Here is a 22,454-nt window from a genome sequence, read left to right as displayed (position 1 = left end):
AAGTAATACTCACCCACAAGTAAATTAGGTGAACAAAATTCATACTCTCATTTCATTTCGACACGTAGTGACGCAGAGAAAGAAAGGGTTTTGAAAATTGGGGCACAAGGGTTTAAGCTAGAGAAGAAGAAGAAGAAGAAGACTAGAAGAGGAGAACGTAAAACCTAGCAATCATGGCTTCATCATTATCAAGAAGACTATTTTCTCGTTCACTTCTCTATACAACAACTAAACCCACTAAACTCTCCATGAATTTCTGCACAAATCACACTTCCAATGATGTATTTGACGACTCGGTTGATTCACTTGGAGGAACTGAGAGGAAATCATCAGCATATTCATCTTCTTCTTCTTCTTCCTCAATGGATTCAAACCATCAAAGACCCATATTTCAAAGGCCTCTTGAAAATGGATTGGATATTGGGGTTTACAAGGTAACATTCATTTCACTTCACTTTCTGGGTTTTCTTCGTTTGTTTTGTTGTGAATTAGGGTTTTCAACATTATGGTGTGTTGTCTTTAATAGGCTATTTTGGTTGGGAGAGTTGGACAAAATCCAGTACAGAAGAGGTTGAAGAGTGGTAGGCCTGTAACATTGTTTTCTCTAGGAACGGGTGGAATTCGAAATAATCGAAGGCCTTTGGATAATGAAGAGCCAAGAGAATATGCTGATCGGTGTGCTGTTCAATGGCACAGAGTTGCTGTTTATCCTGAGAGATTGGGTGATCTAGCACTCAAGCACGTTAAACCCGGGTTAGTATCTGCTCTTATTGCTTCTCTCTAGAGGCTCATTTTCTGTATCTGGGTTTGGTTATGGATTATGGTACATAGATTCTGAAAACTTTGAAGGGGTTCTTGCATTATCTATGTGGAACGAAAATGGTTAAGTTCGAAAGTTGTTTAGCTTAAGCATTTTGAATTTGTTTACATGGGTAAGGATATACTACTAGTTTGCTGAAATTGCTTCACTCCCTGTCTAAGTAGTTGGTATCGGCCGACTCACCCTTGACTGGGTCAGGAATGGGGATCGTAGGTAGCCCAAGCCGAACATCTGAGTTAGTTGTTATGTGTGAAAGTTTTATTTGTTAAATGTTCAATTGAATTAGAAGAATATCATGATCGAGAACTGCGTTGAGTTAGACTGAAGCTTAGCTGAGTTACTCGGCGTGAATCTGGATCGGCCCTTCTCTGGCCCGTACCTGATCCCACCCCAGCTGCTTAGGTGCTTGTACTCTAGATTTTTTTTTTGAGAAAGCTTGTACTCTAGAATTGATAGGTAATACTAGTTGGTGATTATAGTAGTTGAGTAGTTGTGACTTTGTATTTAATACAAGGCAAGTAAGTAATTCTAAGGATCTGTATCTTAAAATAAGAGTACAGGCTTTGTGCATTAGTTGATTAATGTATGTACTCTTAAGCAAGAGATAGAACTAATCATCCAAGCGAAAAAAAAAATTGAAACGGAGGTGTAAAAACTATCAGGTTATGACCATGGTACTCTACTTGTTGCTAGATTGTGTTGAGGTTTTATCGATCTTGTAATTTTAATCTGGACAAGATTCGAAAGGTTAGCGTAATGCAGTTAAACTCAGCCGAGTAGCTCGAGACTCCGCTCGGGCTCGGGGGTAGTCCGCCCCCGAGCCGAGTTCCCAACTCTAGGATTCAGCTGAGTGACTCGGCTCGCCAAAAACTCGAGTTCAATTGCTTAATATATAGTCATTCAAATTAAAAAGAATTGCATATAGGCATGACTCAGCCCGCCTGGGCGTCGCTCGGCCTTGACTCACGCGTGCCCTTGGCCGATCCGAAGGGTATAATGGTCATGTTCGTCTTATAAAATTATAGTAGAGAGATTGTTTTTTCCCTTGGAGATTGTAATCACTAATGCGATGAAGGACTAATAATGTGTCTCGTTCACTGGTAGATGGCCACTAGTTGATTATATTATATATAATATATGATGCGGCCGTAGTATTTAGTAGCTAATTAGATGTAGAAAAAATTATTTTCTTTTATTTTATTATTTTGAGTAGTTATTTGCTTTTTAATGCAAGTAGTTTTATGCTTAGTTAAGGAGTTATTTGCCTTTTCATGTGTGAGAGACATGTATAAGCAAGAGTAGTTCTAGGAAGTTATGTTTTAGTTTATATTTAAGGATGGTAATCTGCGGTGAAAAAGAAAAGGAAGAAATAAATTGTAAGTGTTAAAGTTTGATACTTTTGGAGTGCTTCCTTAACGTTGGTATGAAGCTAATTGAAGTGATTCCAAAAACCTATTCGTGATGTGAAGCCAATAGTATTATGAATTTTGATGCTTGGTTATAGTTAACGAAGATGATTGTTGTTGTCCAAATTATTTCCTACCCTTTTTTTTATTATTTTTTTTATCTATCTAATTATGCATGAAGTTTCATTTTCTTTTCTTTCCATGAATTCCAGGTATTTTATACATCTATAGACACTTATTTCCTCTGTTTTATTTGCTGAACCGAAATTTTTCTGGACCTCTGTTTTTGTAACCTAGACAACCCTTTACTCATTCGAGTTAGTATTGATCCCTAGACTTGTAATAACTGTTTAGTAACGTAAGGGGCGATATTGTAGAATCGTAGTAGGCTTTGAATCGTATATATAATATCTTAGTGATATTCTAAATGTTTATTTATAAATTCAGAGCACTTTACCGTTTTAGTTGTTTATGTTAATGTGTTATTTGATCTCGGATACGCATAACATGACCATTTACACCGTCCTACATCAGTACACCTTGCCTCTTTGGTTATCATGCTTGATCAAAAGCATGACGTTTTTTACTTTTTAGGTTTATAATGTCCCAAAACAACGGTTAGTAGGTGAAACTTAGTTTAACTTATTTCCCTATCCCAAGTAATATTGTTTCATATTCTCTGTTACGTGTCTGTTTTGTAGGTCCATTATATATCTGGAGGGTAATTTGGAAACTAAAATCTTTAGTGATCCAATAACTGGTCTTGTTAGGCGTATAAGAGAGATTGCAATTCGTCGAGATGGTGAGTATTCACACTCTTGCTTTAGTTGTTTTTTCTGTTTATGTGTTGTTTCCTTCGCCGGTTCATGTTTAATTTGATATAAATCCTGAGTTTCTTTCTCAGTTGCTTTGCTAGTATATTTTATCCCACATGCTATGGTATATCTCTTTTATTTAATTTTGTTATGTTTGGCTTTATTTTAGATCTAAGCTGTTGATATCGGATATCAAATCGTATCAGCCAAGGGGTAGTTATAAGCAATAAGACTGGTATATCGGGAATTATACTATGAAACATTGGAAAAGAAATTAGGAAATAAGAACAAATGACTGTGGGGTTTTCCTCATTGAGGTCTTTTTACCCAACCTCAGTGGATGATTGGATATATACTTTGTTTAGCCATTCGTGAATCTCTTATATACTTCCTCTTCTGGTACTATCTTTCTTTTCTTCAAAAAAGTTCAAAAGACCAAAAGAAACCATCTTTTTACCTAGCACATGTTTCCCGATGTATGACCGATATTATTGGCCAGATCAATGTCGGTTCTGTTTTGGTATATCATATCAGATAGTACTAGCCGACACTTGATATTCCAATATCAACTACATAGTTTGAGATTATATTTGAAGCTGTATATTGTTTTGCTTACGATACTAAAAAACTAACAAATGCCTAAAATCCGAAGATCACTCGGTATTCTTAAAGTGTGCTAATTGTTCAAAGAACAAATCTGTACACATTAATATTGTTTTGAATTCGTAATGTACAGGACGCCTTGTATTTCTCGGTAACGATAGTGATGCTGATCAACCTGGGCGGACCGAGTTGAAAGGTGTTGGCTATTACTAAATGAAAACTTGGACTTGATCTTTGTCAGTGAATCACGTATGAAGAAATTGAAGAGAACATCTAGCATAAGTTCTTACGGAAAGACGAAACTGATTCCAAATCTTCATCTTTATTATTTTTCCATGTTCTTGGGTGTAAAGGATTGTAATGGAAACTGAGGCCAAGACTAATGCCTTCCAGATCATATTTTTTGGGCAAAGTTATCTTGACATAAACACGGATGCTACTTCATTTTATGATCTTGTTGTTCCATTGATCTCTAACTTTTGAATTCTTTTCTTTTCGTCTTTCTTTGACAAACTGAAAAATGTCTCGGTTAGGAAATATTTGCGAAGTATTTGTTACTGATTGTGGCAGATGAGGACCATCATTGAATGATTACACAAACTGATCGATTCCAAGACCACTCTAGGCCATTCTTTCCAATTTGTTTCATATGGAGTCGGTAGCTGTCTTACTGACGAAAAACGGAGAGCCACATATTACTCTCTGTTTTCAGTTAGTTGGATGAATACCGACTTCCAAACATCAAAATCAGATGTATCTTTTCGATTTAACTTAAATAGCATCGGTTACCCTGTTACCAACTGAAAACCAAAGTTCCAACTCCTAGTTTTTAACTGAAAACCAAAGTTCCAACATTGCTCCTAGTTTTTCGTCTCTAAAATGACTGACTACCAACAACCGAATATCTGAGATGCATCTTTCTGATTTACTTCAGATGATGTGGGTAATCATCCTAAGGAGGTAAATCTTTTTGTCCAAATTTGTATATGAAAAGTGAGTGTAGAGGGTAGAAACAGGTCAAGCTAGGTGGTGAGTGCCAATGACTGAGTGTAACTGATAAAAATGCTAAGTGTATATAACACTGGGTATGATTATAGACTCCTTTTCTTACACTTGCACCTCTATCTCTCTTAGCGCGCCAAAGATCGGGCAGCTCAAGGGCACTCGGACCGCATCTCATCCGTACTGGGCTTGAACAACATGGACTCAGCCTCGTCCGAGTGCCCCCGGACTGCCCCAACCTGTGGGCCTCGGACTGAGAAGTGCGATGAGTGCTAAGAACAAATTGACGGGGCCCCTTTAGAGGCACCCGTCCAGTTTCTCTCTCCTCTGAAAGAAAGGAAAAGAAACAAACCCCACTTCTTTATCTACCGATCCAGTGAAGGACGAACTAAGCAAAGGGGATGGCTTCATTTATGCTCTCCTCCCCTGCCATATCTTCTTCTTCTTCTCTCAGTTGTAGACCCAAACCTTCTTCCTTCTTCTCCAACCCATCTAACGTTTCCCCTCCAACCATACTCTTCAGGTTTGTCTCTCTCTCTCTCTCTCTCTCTCTCTCTTTTTTTCTTCTTTCAATTGTTCCCTGTTGTTACTTTATCAGATAGTTAAAGGGTCAAAATCAATTTCTTCTGTTTCAATTTCCAGTTCAAGGAAAATTACTACTCATTTGGTACACATTTCATCCTCAAAGTCTTGGGCATTTCGTCGACCTATTTTTGCTTGTATTAGAAGAAGCAATGAATCAGAATTTCCCCCGGAATCACAATCAAACAATACAAATATTAAGGTATATATACTCTTTCTAACCTTTATATTTTGTTTCAGATTTTGGGTATCATTAGTTCTTGATGAGTCTAAAGTCATTTAAATTTATCAGAATGATTAGGTTATATTGTATCTCTAGGGTTCTATTTTGGTGCATTCAACTATCAAACTCACTTTAATTTGTGTGTTTTCTTGTGGGCAGGAAGCAACTATTGACTTAAAGCTTCCAAGGAGAAGTTTAAGTGTACAGTTTACTTGCAATTCTTGTGGTGAAAGAACAAAAAGACTTGTAAATCGATTGGCATACGAGCGAGGAACTGTATTTGTCCAGGTATTGTTTATCTTTTTGTAGTATAGCTTTGTAATTCTAATTATTTTCTTGAAAAAGGGAATTCTGAATTTTGATTGATCCTCGTCTCATTTATAGTTTGTTACCCCATGACTCCATGAGTATTTTGATATAAATTTTATCTTAGACAAATTAAGATTTTATCTGTTTGCGGCTTATTACTTGTTTATGTTTTCATATAGTGATGTAGATGTTGCAAAACCAAAAGCGAAGAATTAACTGATATTATGAACTAAAAATATAAATTAGAAGTAGAATAATACGAGGAATAAGAACAACAGGAGAAGAAATTGATAACTTAATTGTGAGTTGTTTGTATCTTCAATTACTCAGACGTGTTGAATAACAAGTAAAGCCCTTTACATAGGCAATTGAAATCAAAGCTATTCTGAATAGGAAACTGATAACTTCCAAATTAAGGAAGTGGAAGCGAAACACTAAGTAAATACAAATTATAGTAACTATAAGAAATTTAGCCAAGCACGGAAACTACTAAATCATGGGTCACTTTAAGGGGAAGGACTCGGTCGGTTGGCATCATCCGCCGTTGTATGGTTCGGGTGTGGACCACCCAAACTACTCTATCATATGCCTCCTCCAACGCAAAACTCGTCCTCAAGTGATCATCAAAGTAAAGGGGTCCCGATGGATGATAAGTGAAGATGTTGGACACATGAAAAGTCTTGGAGATGTTCATGTCGGGGGGAGATCAATTTTGTAAGCATTCAAATTGATCTTGGAGAGCATAGAAACTGCCAAATTGGTTTTGGCCCAATTTTTTGTAGAACAAGATGGTTGGTTATATGGATCATCACTAACTCATCAACCGGCAACCGAGAATGTTATCTCGACTCGTTTCCTATCTGCCTAGACCTTGTTGGTAACGTTGGCCTTCCTTAGATTATCACAAACCTCTTGATGAAGGTTTCGAATTTTAATAGCCAAAGAGTTTGCCTTATCATGATGAAGGTTTCGAATTTTAATAGCCAAAGAGTTTGCCTTATCATCATAATCAGGAAGTAGAGGGAGGGAGGGAGATAAGATCAAGTGCATGCTGTGGTCTACTGGCCTCTTTAGCTTAACTGGTTGTGTAGTTCGGATCTGGACCACCCGAACTATGATGGACTCCAGGACTCCATCATGAAGGTTTAACCTAGTTAGTGGTTAACTTGTACGCGCCGCAAACATTCTCATTGATCATGTGCATATATATATACATATATATATATATATATATATATATATATTATGCTTTTGTAAACTTTGGTTGATCCCTATTTTCTTGGGATTGGGGTAAAGCGGCAAAGACCTACAAATTGAAAAAAAAGCAAGAGAAAGCCCTTGGTAATGCTACTACTTGGTCGATGCATTTGTTACTCTTGTATGATGGTTTACAGCAATAAATTGCACTTGTACATTTGTTTTACGTCCAGGACACAAAAAGTACAAATGGTCATCACCATTTCGCAGTATTCATTTCTATTTCGGGAAAAAAATAAGATGAAGATAAAACATTTAATATGTCTGCCTCTAAGAGGTTGATTCACTCCAAAGTTCGTTTCCTGGCAACTCCAATGTTGATAAATTTTTGTTTGATTTATGTGCTTGGTTGGAAGGTTGCTAAAAACAAAGTAGTTCTAAGTTAGTACTATAAAAGGCTTGCGCTCATACAGATGAACAGATCTTAACTCAGGCCTGTACTTGTATTTGTGTACTAGAAATGATTGGTATAGTCATCACCAGCTAATACCAAATTCAGCCGCTCAAGTTCGTCACATCTATCACATGTTAGAATGCATTTAGCATTTGTCAATTAAGATGTTTTTTCAGATTTCAGTTGATTAAGCAGCTGCTAGTTTCTCACTTGCACTTCTAAAATATAAATTCCATACTTTGTAAATGTGGAAGAACACTTACTTGAATAAGTTGCTTTATCCATGTCGAAGAACTTCGTCGCTACTTGTTAAAATCGATAAAGCTACTCCTATATGAAGGAACTTCATCGTGTATAGTAGTTTTGTCACTAGGTGATATTAACACCGACGACACGCATAAATGCTTTTACTCTGAGAGTGAGGTCTCGTGATTTACTTAAACTGCTACTATATATTATCATGGTTCTTCTCCGTGGACTGCTTAAACCTCTCTCAAGTCTTAATTATGTGAAGTAATTCGAAATACTAATGGGTAATTCTTTTTATCAGTGTGCCGGGTGTCTCAAACATCACAAGTTAGTTGACAATCTAAACCTGGTCGTTGAGTATGACTTCAGGAACGACGCCGACTTCCCTCCTCTAACTTGACCAATTCTGCAAGTCATGACGAGTTCGATTATGTAAAGGATATCTAATGCAGATCATCAAGATATTCTAGTGAAGTTTGGTAGGAAAGGAATTTGATTAGGGGGCAAGAAAATGTAAGATAGCTAACATGCTGCAGCACCCTTGGGAGTAATTAAGATTGTTGAGAGTTTGGAATTTATAGAATATGCAAGTGATTTACTGGTTGGGTTGCTATCAGTTTTATCTACTTGTAGGCTGAATTTATATGGTCACATATTCATATATATATTGAATGAGTTGTTGATTTTCACCCTATATGTTGCTTTGGTGTTTAGTTGTTTTTGTTGTCGATTTTTCAAACAATTTCTTGTAAATGTTGTTGGAATTATTTCCTTTTACTCATCTTCACTTTTCAATATAAGGATAATAAGGTATGGTCGAATTTCTAGTGCGAAACTTTCTTAAGAGCTAACTGCAGCTTATGATGTTAAATAGCCACTAAAGCCCGTCTAGCTCAGCTGGTAGAGCGCAAGGCTCTTAACCTTGTGGTCGTGGGTTCGAGCCCCACGGTGGGCGTTCACTTTTTTCTCTCTTTTTTTCTTTTTTCAGTGTAATTGTCAAAAACTACACGGGGCAGACACCATAAAATCTGCAATTGTTTGTTTGTTTTAGCCGTTCACCCTTCAAATAAAATATCGGATGCTGGTCAATTTGATTTTGCATACCTCATGAATATGAGATTGTTGAACTTTTTGTAATATGGAACAAGTTACATTAAATTTCAAGATTGAACCTGTTTTTGTTTTGTAAGATGGAAGATTGAACCTGTTGTAACATAGTTATTACTCGTTTAGTTGACAAGGTCTTTTTTAAGATCTTTTGATATTGTTATTATAATGTTGTACTCCTTTAGTTTCATGTTGTAATTTACATTTGTAAGTTTCATGTTGTACTTTATTTCTGTAAATCTCGTGTTGCACTCAAATGAGTCAAAAGTCTCAAAATCATGTTATATCTTGGATTGAGTTCCTACATGAATATAAATTCTAGTTTAACTAAAAAAAGGCAAACAATCAGATCAATTTTCAAAACCAAATCAGAGTACACTAAATGATGATGTTTTCTAGTCAGGGTGTTACGAAGAGGTGAAGTTCTTACTGCATCATATATTTATTTTTTCATAATTGTATTTAAATTTGATTTTGATTGGGCGCAAATTTTACCCTAGTTTCACACAATAAAACAAGAATTTATTAGTCCCCCATCGAACGATGTTTTGCCCCCCGATATTTCTTTTGTATTGCATCTAAATTTTTTTTATACAAGTAACACGAAATTTCCTTTTTCTTTTATTTAAACATGCAAATACTTTTTTTTTTGTTTTTTTTTTTTTTTTTTTGTTGAACTAATACTTTTTTTTTTTTTTGTTGAAAGCAACAGGCAAATACTCTAAAACCCCAGTAGGAAGGACATAAAAGAGCAACCATCCTTCCAAAATTACATGCTTAAAATAGCAACCATTCATGACCTAACTTTTACTACTAGTTAGAACATGGTTCAGATTTACATACTCAGGGTTAGATGGTTTCCTTCATGTAAGCAAAACCTCATAATTTATCACAACGACCCTTCATTTTCATCTTCCCTTTTCTCAAACCGATTCACCCAAACCACCACCTCTGGGCAGCGGAGATGAGAGAATTCATAAATGGTGCATACTGATTTATAAGCGGAGCAGTACTTCCACCTACCTTAGCCCATACACTCTGATGGTAGCCTGCCGTGACTGGAGTATGATACATGAGCTTCAATAACTGACACCGACAGTTTCAAAAAGGTGGATATAACACATAATTAGTTACAGGAAACCCTAGATAGTAGTTATAACCCAACAAAGTATCTAAAAGTCCCCAATTTGTAGACATAGAAGCGAAACATAATTTTACCTGCCAGTACATGAATGTTTGTATAATATTTCGCTGCCATCTGCATTCACAAACGTACGGTTTTCACCAACTGTTTAACCGTCTAATTAATAAACAAAACATTAAGAGAATAATGAAATACAGGCAGAAAAACTGACGAGAGTAATGAAATTATCAAGAGAAAGCCTAGTCCGATCTCAGCCTGTGAAGTGAGTATGTTGAGGTAACCTGTGCTTGATTCAATCCATATGCAAGGTTCATCCAAGTACTTCCTATTCAAAAAGATAGTAGTCCCATTATTCTAATTCTTTAAGAATGAAAAGATGTTGAATGAATTCAAATCACTGAAATGCTTGGTCATAACAAATTTGATGGGCTATAAAATCAATCGAATCAAAGGTATTTCTTTTGCAAGTTTACCTATACAAAGAGGAACGCTGAAAATTGTGTCTTAGGAATTTGGCTACCACTTCAAGCGTTCGACCAAGAACAGGTATTAAAGCAACTGCAATTAGCTTAACATCAGCATAATATACGATAATAAATCAATCAATAACTGAATACCTAAGAATATTTAGAATTACACAAACACTGCGACACTATCCAAATACAAGGTTAGATTAAGGAAGCAATTATGGTTTTAAAAAGGAGCCCGAGGATAGATGAAATGCCAACACCAGTGAAGAACCGTAATAATAGTACAGTGACAGAACATGAAGACATTATATCCCTTGATTGTATTCTTTGTTCTGATAAGTGTTTCAAGTTCTTGTTGGAAAAACGAAAAATATGGTTTTCTCAAATAAAATCCGAGTGGTGGTAGTTGAGGTGATGGTGGTGGTTCTCTCCCCTAATTACTATATTCAAAATCAAAATTGCAGGTCAACTAACAAAACTGAAAAAAAATTCCCTTCGCAAATTGGATTTTGCTCCCCGTGGATCTATCGTATACCAATAAAGATGAGATCAAATAAATCTCAAAAACTGGACGTTGTTCTTATCCAACACCAAATTGTGTTCTTCACCGTTAATGATACATTCAAATGCATGTTATGAAAATTAGAACAATGATACCGGAGTAGATGATTAACGGTATCATCAGTTAACTTTATTTAATTGCAGAGAGAACATAATCGACTCAAATATTTTGTAAAATCAAGTGTGCTCACATTTGAGATGAAGTTTGGAGCTCACAAACATCAAGCTGTACACAATAGTTATAAAATCTTTGGTTGCAGATACCGACTCAAACCATACTTGGAGAGCTTGCAGAGTCCACGCCCTAGGTTTCTGTAAACAGGAATAGCTACGTTTGACAAGAAGAAACAGAAAACCTCGTACAGGAGTAAATGCAGCAAACTCCAAAGAGAATGTAAAAAAGTTTGATTGTAATAATTACCCCGTGTAGTGAGTATAAAGAATACGAAGACGAACATAGAGTGCCCATAAAGGACAACCTGTAAGCTCTTATCGAAAGATCTTTAGGTATAATTGGAAGGGTAGCTATCATAGCCACAACTAACACCTGGAGAGATACAGTCGAGTTAACAGTGTTAATGCACGAGGAGAATATGATAATTGATAAGTGAAGCAAAAGATTGATTCTCGTCTTCGAAAAAAATACCGACTATCACTCTGCCTACTGAAACTACTGGAAATTATTCAGAAGAGTAACTCACAAGAACTTGTTCATTAAGATATTAGCATATTTCTGTTACTAGGCTAATTCTAGCCAAAGAAATTTAAGGGGAAACATTGCAGATCGTTTATCTGAACTTTCAGTCTCTAAAGCAGCCAACTCCAACAAGCAAGGGATGCAAGTCTAAGCTATAAATAGTGAATCTGTAATGTCCGGCGAGGGGACGATAACTGAGCACATAAGTTCAATACTTCAGAGTTCTTGATTCTCTGGAGTTCTAAAACACCAGCTACAATCATACCGGTGGATTAGAAAGAGTGAATTGTATGGTAAAGATTTAAGCATGTTAGTTACCACTGCTTATGTCATCAGAAATAAAACGTGCAATATCAGTAAGAAATATAAATATGAGTTTCCTACTTGGATACATTATTATATGGTGAAAAAAAAAGTGGTTCAGAATAGTAAATATTTATCAGACGTTAATTAGAGGCAATATATTAATATGCATTGACATGTAAGTGTATTTATCCAAGAAACAAGTTTGAAGTACCCAAGCGTTGACAGAAAATTGTAGTGTTTGTCGATCCCAGCGCAGTGATCTTCGATTTGCTGCCATAGTTGGTGAGGATCCTGATGTTCTATTATTTGAACCTGGACCAGAGTAAGCTTCATTAAATGACAGAAGAAATCTGAAAAGCAATGAAAGAGGTAGAAGCCATCTATTGGATAGTGACTTCGATTATAGAAAACGGTATAAACAGTTTAGTCTTTAAAAAGAAAAAGGTGGGTTATGACTCGATTTTCTTGTTCTACCTGAACTCCGTTGTCGAGATTGCTCTGTTGTGGGTGAAACTGACGAAGCAGTTGATGGACTTGGTGACTGGGAAGAACCAATTGAAGGCATCGCCTCAACTACAAGATCAGGATCCTGGTACAGTCGGAGGAATAAAACACTTCAGTGGAAAGCAGCAAAGAAGAATTTGTTCTGCCTAGCTTCTCTTATTCCATTAAATATTGTAAACAACATTGCAAGAGGCATACATGCATTAAATCTATCCTGATTCAATTACATATTTAAACTCTAGTATGGGTAGAATAAAATTGTAATCAAGTCAACTTCAACGCAAAACAAAACAGTGATAATAGACCCACATTGCTTGGGAGAACATTGGAAGCCTGGCCTACAACTGCAAGCTCAAGCTTCCTATTAGTAATTGCAAAGGCCTTCTGGGTGGACTCGTGGAGCTTCGCTAGGAACAAACCCCTATACTAATTGGACATGGGCAGGAAAAGCAAGGTAACTACTTAAGCTTGATTCGTTACGAAAACAATAGGTAAATGTATGGGACAAGCACACCAATCTGACTGCCAATCTGCCATGATAATTCAAATGAAATATTAAGAAATTATTTCCAAAATGGTATTTTGGGATTAAGTTATGTTGAACTAGAAAGATGACTACTTTCTATAATAAAATAGATCAAGTAAAGATGACACCACTGAAACCAAACACAAAACTTCAGTTTCAGAAGATCTTTGAACACCATTTACACAGTTTGTCTCTCCCCAAATCACTACAGACGTGCTATTAAGAGAAGAAAAATGACCTAAATTTTAAATCTTTGCGAGATTGAAACCCCAACTAACATCACCCAAATACCAAATCAATGGAATGCGAAAAAGTACATAAACCCCAAGTAAGGTTGAAGTTGATCAGATAAAAGGGTGAAGAGAAAGCCAGAGTTTAGATAGTACTAACAATATAACGGTGGTAGAATTTGCGTTTGAAGTGATCAATAACGTCAGAGCGAGAAGCCATGTGAGGAGGGATGAAGATGTTAGACCAGTAATCTGCCCATCTTGTATCACTCTCGTAATCATAAGATGCCGCTGCTTTCCTCTTTATCTTCTGTTGTTCTTCATCATCTCCCATCTCTCTCTCTCTCTAAAAAAAAATCCCTCTCTCTACTTGCTTTCATTCAGTTTCAGCGTCGTCCCAAGTCCAACTTCAAGTAGCCGATGATTCTACTGAATCCGATTTGAATCGGTCTACTCAATCTCGGGTAGAGTTGGGTGACCTGACAGAAACCCTTGATCGAAACCGTTATAATATACAGTTGTTATATTAACGGTCTTTTTTTCCCAAACGAAATAAACGGTATACATGGCATTTTGGGAGCCACATTTGTTTCTGAAAGCTTCTTCTTCTTCTTTAATCAAGAACCCAAATTACCAGACGAAATTTTAATTTGGGTTTCTAAAATCTGAACGGTATAGCATTTGAAAAGAAAGCAGATAATGATGAAATCGATCTTATCACGCTTTATTCAACCACAATCTTCACTTCCAAGATTCTAGTAAGTTCTCATTTCGATTATTTCGTTATTCGTGATCCGTTTCTAAATTGCATTCCATGTTTAAGTTCTTATCATGTCTTTGAATCATGGGTTATTCTAATTAAAGGAGCGGAGGAATAGATTTGTAATCCATTATGAGTTATGAATGGGTTTTTTTAGGTTATTTTGCGAATTAGGCACACATAAGTATTACCTATTGGTGTAGGGGTATGACTTTTCAGTTTAGTGCGGAAGGGTCATGAACTAACATTCACCAGTTAATTGTTAATTTTCAATTGGGCACACACAAGTATCTTGCTTGATTGCATTGATAACGTGTTATAACTAAAAGTCGCGGAAGCTATCGAACCTATCCTAGAAATTGATCCGATTATGAAGATTAATCGAAAAGCTAAGTCAAAATCAATATGCGAACAGAATTTAACGAGGTTCGGCTTTAAAGCCTACGTCCTCGGGCGAACAAGAAATCTTTATTGAAGGATAGATGAAGACGACTAACACAACCCGCAAGTTCGTCCCAAGATGGTACCGTATAGTAATAACCTTCTATACTAAATCTTCGACGACCGAGAAATTTAACACCGCTCAAAACTATGAACAAAAAATCTCTCTTACTTGCTCTCTCTCTAGCTCTCTCTAAAGAAGAGTTGTTGTTGCTTGTGTTGGTGTGTTGATTACAAAGCACTCAACCCCTATTTATATATATTATAAGCCAAAAAATTGGAAACTGCCTATTGAGCCAAAAAATTGGAAACCATCCCAATTTTTGGAAACTGCCTATTGCTGCCTCTTAAACCGCCTCTCCACTTTTGGAAACTACCCTCTTACAATTCTCCACCTCGTACACAATTTGATACATTCAAATTTTGGACGAACACCAGGATACTCCTTGTAAGATATATCTGCTTCTTGTAACTTCATCCGACTGCGCCATATGACCATGGCTGCCTACGTACCCTTTTACAGGATCAAGCCTACCGTAGTTCTACCAACCCTTCACATAAAGATTACCTTGTCGCCATTACGCCCTTTCGGGCAACTTAACACGAGCCGATTTGTAGCAATTCCAGGCAATGCTGAAACTTGCTACACGTCACCACTTTAGTCAACATGTCCGCGGGATTTTCATCTGTGTGTACCTTCATGAGAGAAACATCACCTTCCTCTATGACATCTCGTACAAAGTGATACCTGACATCGATATGCTTAGTACGAGCATGATGGACCTGATTCTTCGCCAAGTGGATCGCACTTTGACTATCACACCATACATCCACGCACTCCTGCTTAATCCCTAGATCATCCAGAAGACCCCACAACCACAATGCTTCCTTCACACCCTCGGCCATAGCCATATACTCGGCCTCCGTAGTAGATAACGCAACTGTAGATTGTAACATCGATCGCCAACTAACTGGAGCACCATGTACCTTAAATACATAACCAGTAGTAGATCGTCTTCTATCTAGATCGCCAGCATAATCCGAGTCAACATAACCGCTTACCTGACATGTGTCTCCACCAAAGCACAAACCCGTATTAACTGTACCCTTTAAGTACCTCAAGACCCACTTCACAGCTTCCCAATGTGTCTTCCCCGGGTTTGCCATAAACCTACTAACCACACTGACCGCCTGTGAAATATCCGGACGAGTACACACCATAGCGTACATCAAACTGCCAACTGCACTAGCATACGGTATACGATCCATATGATCCTTCTCCACCGTAGTAGTGGGAGATTGCTTTCCCGAGAGCCTGAAGTGTGGTGCCAAAGGTGTTGACACCGCCTTCGCATTCTGCATCCCAAATCGAGAAACTACTCGTTTGATGTAACCTTTCTGATTCAAGTACAGTTTCTTACTTGACCGCTCTCTCTTAATCTCCATTCCCAGTATTTTCTTTGCAGCGCCCATGTCTTTCATCTCAAACTCTTGACTAAGTTGAGATTTCAACTTATCTATCTCCACCATGCTTCGAGAAGCAATAAGCATGTCATCCACATACAAAAGGAGATAAATAAAGTCACCTTCGCGAAGCTTCTTGATGTATACACAACAATCATAGTCACTTCTGCAAAAACCATGCTTTAGCATGAAGAAATCAAATCGTTTGTACCATTGGCGAGGGGATTGTTTCAATCCGTAAAGAGACTTTCTCAAACGACATACTTGATTTTCTTTACCCTCAACCTTGTATCCCTCAGGTTGAGCCATATAAATTTCTTCTTCCAAATCTCCGTGCAAGAAGGCGGTTTTAACATCGAGTTGTTCCAGCTCAAGATCCCTGTGAGCAACAATACTCAATAGCACCCGAATAGAAGTATGTTTCACGACCGGTGAGAAAATCTCATTGTAGTCGACCCCTTCTTTCTGTGCATAACCCTTGGCCACTAGTCTTGCCTTATACCTTGTACCCTTGATTTCGGAAGAATCCTCTTTCTTCTTGTACACCCATTTACAACCAATAACAGACTTACCTTCGGGCAATGGGACAACCTCCCATGTCTTGTTCTTGTGAAGAGACTCCATCTCTTCTTGCATAGCAACCAACCAACTCTCTCTATCCTCCGCGGTAATAGCTTGTTTGAAGGTGACCGGCTCGTCGTCTTCCACCGAGAGTGCATATTCAACAAGATTTGCCTGCCCATAATGCCTAAGAGGTTTGTCTGACCCTAACCTCTGTACCGGCTTATATAACCGTTTCGGCCTAGTGTGTACCGAAACATCCTGCTGTTGTTGTTGTAAAACTTGTGTACCTTCCCCTTGAACCTCCTCATGATCGGGTTCATCAATTTCCTCATCCTGAGTATTATCCTGATGCTCCACCTGATCATGATTCCTAGAAACCCGTTGGTCTTCGGCTTCTACTTCCACTACTTGAGCTTTAGTAGACCCAACATCACCACAACTAGGCACCGTAGCTTTCGCCGTAGCTACAATAGACGACTCATCAAATACCACATCTCTGCTGATTACAAACTTCTTGTCTTCCGTACACCATAGCCGATAACCCTTGACTCCTGTAGCATATCCTAAGAAAATTGCCTTCTTTGCTCTATTGTCAAGTTTGTTACCTTTAACATGGTAATAGGCCGTACAACCGAAAACCTTAAGTCTCCCGTAATCTGCATGTTCACCTGACCACACCTCGTAAGGTATGCCGCCATCTAAAGAAGAATGTGGAGACCTGTTCACAATATAACAAGCTGTAGCAACAGATTCTGCCCACCATTCTACGCCTAATCCCGAATTGGAGCGCATACATCTAGCCTTCTCAAGTAGTGTACGGTTCAATCTCTCTGCGACTCCATTCTGCTGAGGTGTGTTTACTACTGTCCAGTGCCTCACAATGCCTTCCTGATTACAAAACTCCTTGAATGCCCCATCCGTGTACTCGGTCCCATTATCCGATCTTAACGTCTTCAGCTTTCGACCAGTTTTGTTCTCAACCATTGCTTTCCACACCAGGAACGTGTTGAATACCTCATTCTTATGCTTCAGAAAATAAAGCCAGACAAATCTCGAATGATCATCAACGAATGTAACAAAATACCTGGAACCACCCTTGGAAGGTAACTTTGCCGGTCCCCAGACATCGGTATGTACGTAGTCTAATACCTCTTTGCTCCTGTGCTTGCTTGAAGAGAACGTCACCCTGTGTGCCTTCCCGAACACACAATGCTCACAAAACTCCATGCAAGGCTTCTTCATGTCCTTCAACAAGCCTTTCCCGCACATCAGAGATAGACCCTTTTCTGACATATGCCCAAGGCGCATATGCCAAAGCCTCGTACTAGCCGTTGGATCCCTTCCACTGATTCCTACTGCTACATCTCCAGTAATTGTTGTCCCCAAAAGTTTGTATAAATTACCGTAACGAGTACCTCTCATTACCACCAAAAAACCCTTAACGACTTTTATGGAGCCATTCTCTATAATTATCTTACAGCCGTTCCGCTCCAACACACCAAGGGAAATTAGATTTTTCCGCAAATCGGGTATGTGTCTTACGTCCGTCAATGTTCTCACCACTCCATCGTGCATCTTGATACGTATTGTTCCGAGTCCCACAGTTTTACATATACTATCATCACCCAGTATAACTGTACCACCATCTATACTCCTATAGGTAGTAAACAACTCTCTATTTGGACACATATGGTGTGACGCCCCTGAATCAAGCATCCACTTATCGAAGATTTTCTCAGACACCTCTGTCACCGAGAAACATTCATCCGCCTCTTCTGACACATATCCCGCCTCTTGCATCTCTTGTTTCTCCTTGTAGCCTTCGTTCTTTTGCTTCAACTTTCTCTTTGGACAAGCTGCTTTAAAGTGGCCAAGCTCACCACAACTAAAGCACGTTTTCTTGAAAGAGCCTCTAGATTTGGATCTAGATTTCCCGCCCTTTCCCTTTCCCCTTTCATTACTTCTCCCCCTCGTTACAAACAACCCTTGTGCTTGTTCCTTGTCTACTCCACCCGACGCCATACTGCTAGTAGCAACCTTACGAAGGTCATCCGCTAATAGCGAATTTCTCGTCTCTTCCATGCTTAGACTATCACCAACAAGCATCAAAGTTTGAACAAGGTTCTCATAGGATTTAGGCAATGAAAGTAACAATATGAGGGCTTGGTCCTCATCCTCAACCTTAACATCAATATCCTTCAAATCTGAGATAATCCTGTCAAACTTATTCACATATTCCTGAATAGAAGAACCCTCTTCCATTCTACATGTGAATAATTTGGATTTTAAGTAGACCCGATTCGTTAAAGTTTTCGTCATAAAACTGCTTTCTAGCTTTAACCACACACCCGCCGCCGTTGTTTCTTCGTCTACTAGGAACGCCACGTCCCTCTCAAGACACAACATAATGGTAGCCCGTGCTTCGAGATCTAACTCTTCCCAATCCTCATCTGACATATCTCCTGGTTTCTTTCCCGTCAACGTCTTGTGTAATTTCTGCGAGATTAACAGATTCTTCATCTGCATCCGCCAATAAGAAAAATCGTTTTTTCCATTGAACTTCTCTATCTCATATTTCCCTGATTTGACCGTACCACTTCTCGATCCCATCTTCTCTTCGTTCAATCTCAACAAGGCTCTGGTACCAATTGATATAACTAAAAGTCGCGGAAGCTATCGAACCTATCCTAGAAATTGATCCGATTATGAAGATTAATCGAAAAGCTAAGTCAAAATCAATATGCGAACAGAATTTAACGAGGTTCGGCTTTAAAGCCTACGTCCTCGGGCGAACAAGAAATCTTTATTGAAGGATAGATGAAGACGACTAACACAACCCGCAAGTTCGTCCCAAGATGGTACCGTATAGTAATAACCTTCTATACTAAATCTTCGACGACCGAGAAATTTAACACCGCTCAAAACTATGAACAAAAAATCTCTCTTACTTGCTCTCTCTCTAGCTCTCTCTAAAGAAGAGTTGTTGTTGCTTGTGTTGGTGTGTTGATTACAAAGCACTCAACCCCTATTTATATATATTATAAGCCAAAAAATTGGAAACTGCCTATTGAGCCAAAAAATTGGAAACCATCCCAATTTTTGGAAACTGCCTATTGCTGCCTCTTAAACCGCCTCTCCACTTTTGGAAACTACCCTCTTACATAACGTATACAAGAAGATGTAATCCTTTTCAATTTCATAGTGTAAACAATCGATTTTTCTTATTAATTGATATTATGTTCATTACCAAGACAGTGCAGTGTCTTTGTCTGGAATTGGTAGATTTTTTACGACAGATTCTAATAAGGTTGATGAACCGTTTAAAGTTGCGGAAGCAGAAACTGTACATGTTCCACCACCTTTATCAGAAAAGGTACTCGAACGAAACCGAGTTTGAAGTAACTCAAAACTTATTTCATTTGCTCATTCAATTTTATGTAAAAGATACAAAGTTATCGAGTTTTTTTTTTTTCTAACGGCCATTTAAATATTCTTCGTTTTCAGTTGCTTGTGCTGGGTGGAAATGGTTTTGTCGGCTCAAATATCTGCAAAGAAGCTTTAGGTCGTGGTTTATCGATCTCTAGTTTGAGCAGGTATAATTCTCCTTAAACCCATAAGTATCGTGACTATTTACTTTGACACTGCATTTTTGTTATTTCGTTCTCCAATTTGTAATAGAAAAATATTCTCATTTTCGTAAAAGTAAATCACACAGTTTTCTCCTTTCAGATCTGGAAGGCCGCCCATTAATGAATCATGGACTAACAATGTTGTTTGGCACCAAGGTCTGTCTCAATCACACAGTATTTTCCCTTACATGACTTTAACTTCCACCATGTTTACGTTATTCACGTATCTCTTTAGTGTTAGAGCTACCATATACTCCTAAATCGCATAATTTTCTTCTTTCCAGGGGACCTTCTTGCACCTGACTCTTTGAAGGATGCCCTGAAAGATGTAACCGGCGTGGTAAGTCTCGTCTGCCCTGATTAAGGAGTTTTTTTAAGAACTATCTTCTTCTTTTTCTACTTATCGGAAATATATTTTGTAGATATCATGCGTGGGAGCTTTTGGTTCAAATTCTTATATGTATAGAATAAGTGGAACTGCAAATATGAATGCAATAAGAGTTGCAGCAGAACAAGGTATTGTAAAATACTATTAATTTGTAGAATAAAATGGAAAAGCGTAAAAAAGAACCAACTAGGCATCATGAATTATAACTTTAAAAGACTAGTTAGTAGCTTAAGAGTTTTAAGAAGTACTATCTCGTCTTCCCCATCTTTACTGATACATGATCCAAAACACTCATTTGTTTTCGTATCGCTTTTATTTCATGTATTTCATCTTCAGGTGTAAAAAGATTTGTCTATATATCTGCTTCTGACCTTGGTGTGGCAAATTACTTACTTCAGGGATATTACGAGGGAAAGGTATTTTTCTTCGACTGTTTCTTAACATTTCTTAAATTTTTTGACTAATTGTGTACAACCTAGAAATGGGATTGTTGAGCGTATTTCTGAATAGCCCTAAAAGTTTTCGCCAGTTAATCGTTTATAAGACATATAAGTATGAAACTAAACAGTTATTTGTACAATCTACTATCTCAGCTTTAGACTAGAGAAGTAGTTCAATTTCCAGAAATTTGTATGTATTTGAGATTCTTGAGTAGCTAACAGTTGTGTTATCTCATGAATTACCTTTAAATTGTATGGTGCAGAGAGCTGCTGAAACAGAGGTATTGACAAGATTCCCATACACAGGTGAGTTACTCATCCTTATAAGCCATTTCAGTTAGTCATCTTTAGGGGCACAAAATGGAATTAACAACACCAATATCAAAACCCTAATATGCCTAATTAATGCGCGCTAATATGAATTGGTTTATGTGATGTCAACCAATTAAACCAATTCATACTGGAACCTGCTAAAGTCCAAGTAATACGCGGGTAGTAGTACCCGTAATCTTCTATTCGAGTATCCATCCTAATTGAAATTGGCATTTGATCACTTGTTCTAAGCTAGCTAGAAGTGAACAAGAGATGCCCAAATGCATGGAACTTTCCTTGAAATTCAACACGATTATAGTGTTTTTTGCGAGTTTTATGGTGTTGTTAACGAGTTGGACGTTTTGTTACTCAGGAGTGATTCTTAGGCCAGGTTTTATTCATGGTACACGCCAAGTTGGGGGTATAAAGCTACCTCTTGGTCTTGTTGGAGCTCCATTAGAGATGGTAAAATGCTTTGATTCTCATATATAGTTTGACCCCTTTGGCACTCACTGACATTTTAGAATTAAGATGCTTGGTGCACAGATCTTGATAGCTATTATGCCAACCGTTCGAGACAACCCGGACTCAGTAAATTATATATATTTCATTATCGGTAGTATTTAACTGATGCAGGTTCTTCAATATGCTAAACCCTTAAACCGATTACCATTGTTCGGTCCATTACTGACACCACCTGTGAGCGTGAATGCTGTTGCAAAGGTTGCTGTAAGAGCTGCAACGGATCCTGTATTTCCTCATGGTACCGTCGATGTTTATGGCATACTGCGTCACGGCCAACAATACTGATTTGATTAAAAAAAACTTCAATCCTTTTCTTGGTTATCGTTCTTCAATTCAAGACATGTATGGCGACCCAAGTTTTTTTGCTCGCTGGTGGATTTTTTTTACTCACAATATATCGAGAATTTTTCATTTTCCACAATTGGATCTGTTTTTCTGACTATCTCAATATATGAATGAGATTGTTGGTATGTAAACAATAATACAATTTTGCAGTTCAATTCTAATTTTCTTATTTCATAACTTTGATTTGCCTCAAGAACACATGGTGGGTAACTCGCGATCTCACAAATTTCGTTATATCGTTGGGAGAGTGGGACTTAACACATTTATGCATCACGAGTAAACGTACATGAGAGATGTTATTCTTGCTTTATTCTATTAAGGATTCGCATTTTAGCTCAGTCTTTTTCTTCCAAAAATAAGAGTACACACACAGGCCTCATA

At 37.8% G+C, this 22,454-nt stretch overlaps 4 protein-coding genes and 1 non-coding gene across 6 annotated transcripts in view; 4 read left to right on the top strand and 1 right to left on the bottom strand.

Moving 5' to 3' along the window:
• Positions 1 to 13,824, bottom strand: part of LOC147566249 (uncharacterized) — a 68,922-nt gene extending 55,098 nt beyond the window's left edge. Inside the window, exons 1-9 of one of the 2 annotated variants that reach the window (XR_015230409.1) lie at positions 13,366 to 13,620; positions 12,420 to 12,534; positions 12,157 to 12,257; positions 11,364 to 11,489; positions 11,134 to 11,254; positions 10,385 to 10,469; positions 10,123 to 10,236; positions 9,986 to 10,025; positions 9,582 to 9,853 (exon numbers count right to left, since the gene is read on the bottom strand). Coding sequence is in view for 1 of the 2 variants with exons in the window: in XM_086652739.1 (XP_086508865.1) it covers positions 9,701 to 9,853; positions 9,986 to 10,025; positions 10,123 to 10,236; positions 10,385 to 10,469; positions 11,134 to 11,254; positions 11,364 to 11,489; positions 12,157 to 12,257; positions 12,420 to 12,534; positions 13,366 to 13,539 (1,029 nt within the window). In the remaining variant the exon portion in view is untranslated. Of the gene's footprint in view, positions 1 to 9,484; positions 9,854 to 9,985; positions 10,026 to 10,122; positions 10,237 to 10,384; positions 10,470 to 11,133; positions 11,255 to 11,363; positions 11,490 to 12,156; positions 12,258 to 12,419; positions 12,535 to 13,365 lie in introns of those variants that run through there. The other variant, XM_086652739.1, reaches the window with a different exon arrangement.
• Positions 63 to 4,111, top strand: LOC147566252 (Nucleic acid-binding, OB-fold-like protein). The gene is made up of 4 exons (XM_086652742.1): positions 63 to 434; positions 527 to 753; positions 2,928 to 3,028; positions 3,778 to 4,111. The coding sequence occupies exons 1-4, from the start codon at positions 174 to 176 to the stop codon at positions 3,855 to 3,857; spliced, it is 669 nt and encodes a 222-aa protein (XP_086508868.1). The 5' UTR covers positions 63 to 173; the 3' UTR covers positions 3,858 to 4,111.
• Positions 4,742 to 8,349, top strand: LOC147566251 (Zim17-type zinc finger protein). The gene is made up of 4 exons (XM_086652744.1): positions 4,742 to 5,169; positions 5,289 to 5,430; positions 5,611 to 5,739; positions 7,962 to 8,349. Exons 1-4 carry the CDS (start codon positions 5,048 to 5,050, stop codon positions 8,058 to 8,060), a joined length of 492 nt encoding a protein of 163 aa, XP_086508870.1. The 5' UTR covers positions 4,742 to 5,047; the 3' UTR covers positions 8,061 to 8,349.
• TRNAK-CUU (transfer RNA lysine (anticodon CUU)) lies at positions 8,543 to 8,615 on the top strand. Its single transcript has one exon. It is a non-coding gene; the product is annotated as a tRNA-Lys (tRNA).
• Positions 13,519 to 22,247, top strand: LOC147566248 (uncharacterized protein At1g32220, chloroplastic-like). The gene is made up of 10 exons (XM_086652740.1): positions 13,519 to 13,963; positions 19,690 to 19,807; positions 19,939 to 20,027; positions 20,164 to 20,219; positions 20,348 to 20,403; positions 20,486 to 20,579; positions 20,788 to 20,867; positions 21,155 to 21,197; positions 21,577 to 21,668; positions 21,840 to 22,247. Exons 1-10 carry the CDS (start codon positions 13,905 to 13,907, stop codon positions 22,011 to 22,013), a joined length of 861 nt encoding a protein of 286 aa, XP_086508866.1. The 5' UTR covers positions 13,519 to 13,904; the 3' UTR covers positions 22,014 to 22,247.
• The last annotated feature ends 207 nt before the right edge of the window (positions 22,248 to 22,454 follow it).

Source organism: Eschscholzia californica, unplaced genomic scaffold (genome assembly GCF_041429995.1).
Source record: "Eschscholzia californica isolate CP2 unplaced genomic scaffold, dmEscCali1.0.p SCAF_1, whole genome shotgun sequence".
NCBI lineage: Eukaryota > Viridiplantae > Streptophyta > Magnoliopsida > Ranunculales > Papaveraceae > Eschscholzia > Eschscholzia californica.
Note: the sequence above shows the minus strand (reverse complement) of the source record. Positions and strands in the feature narration are given on the sequence as shown.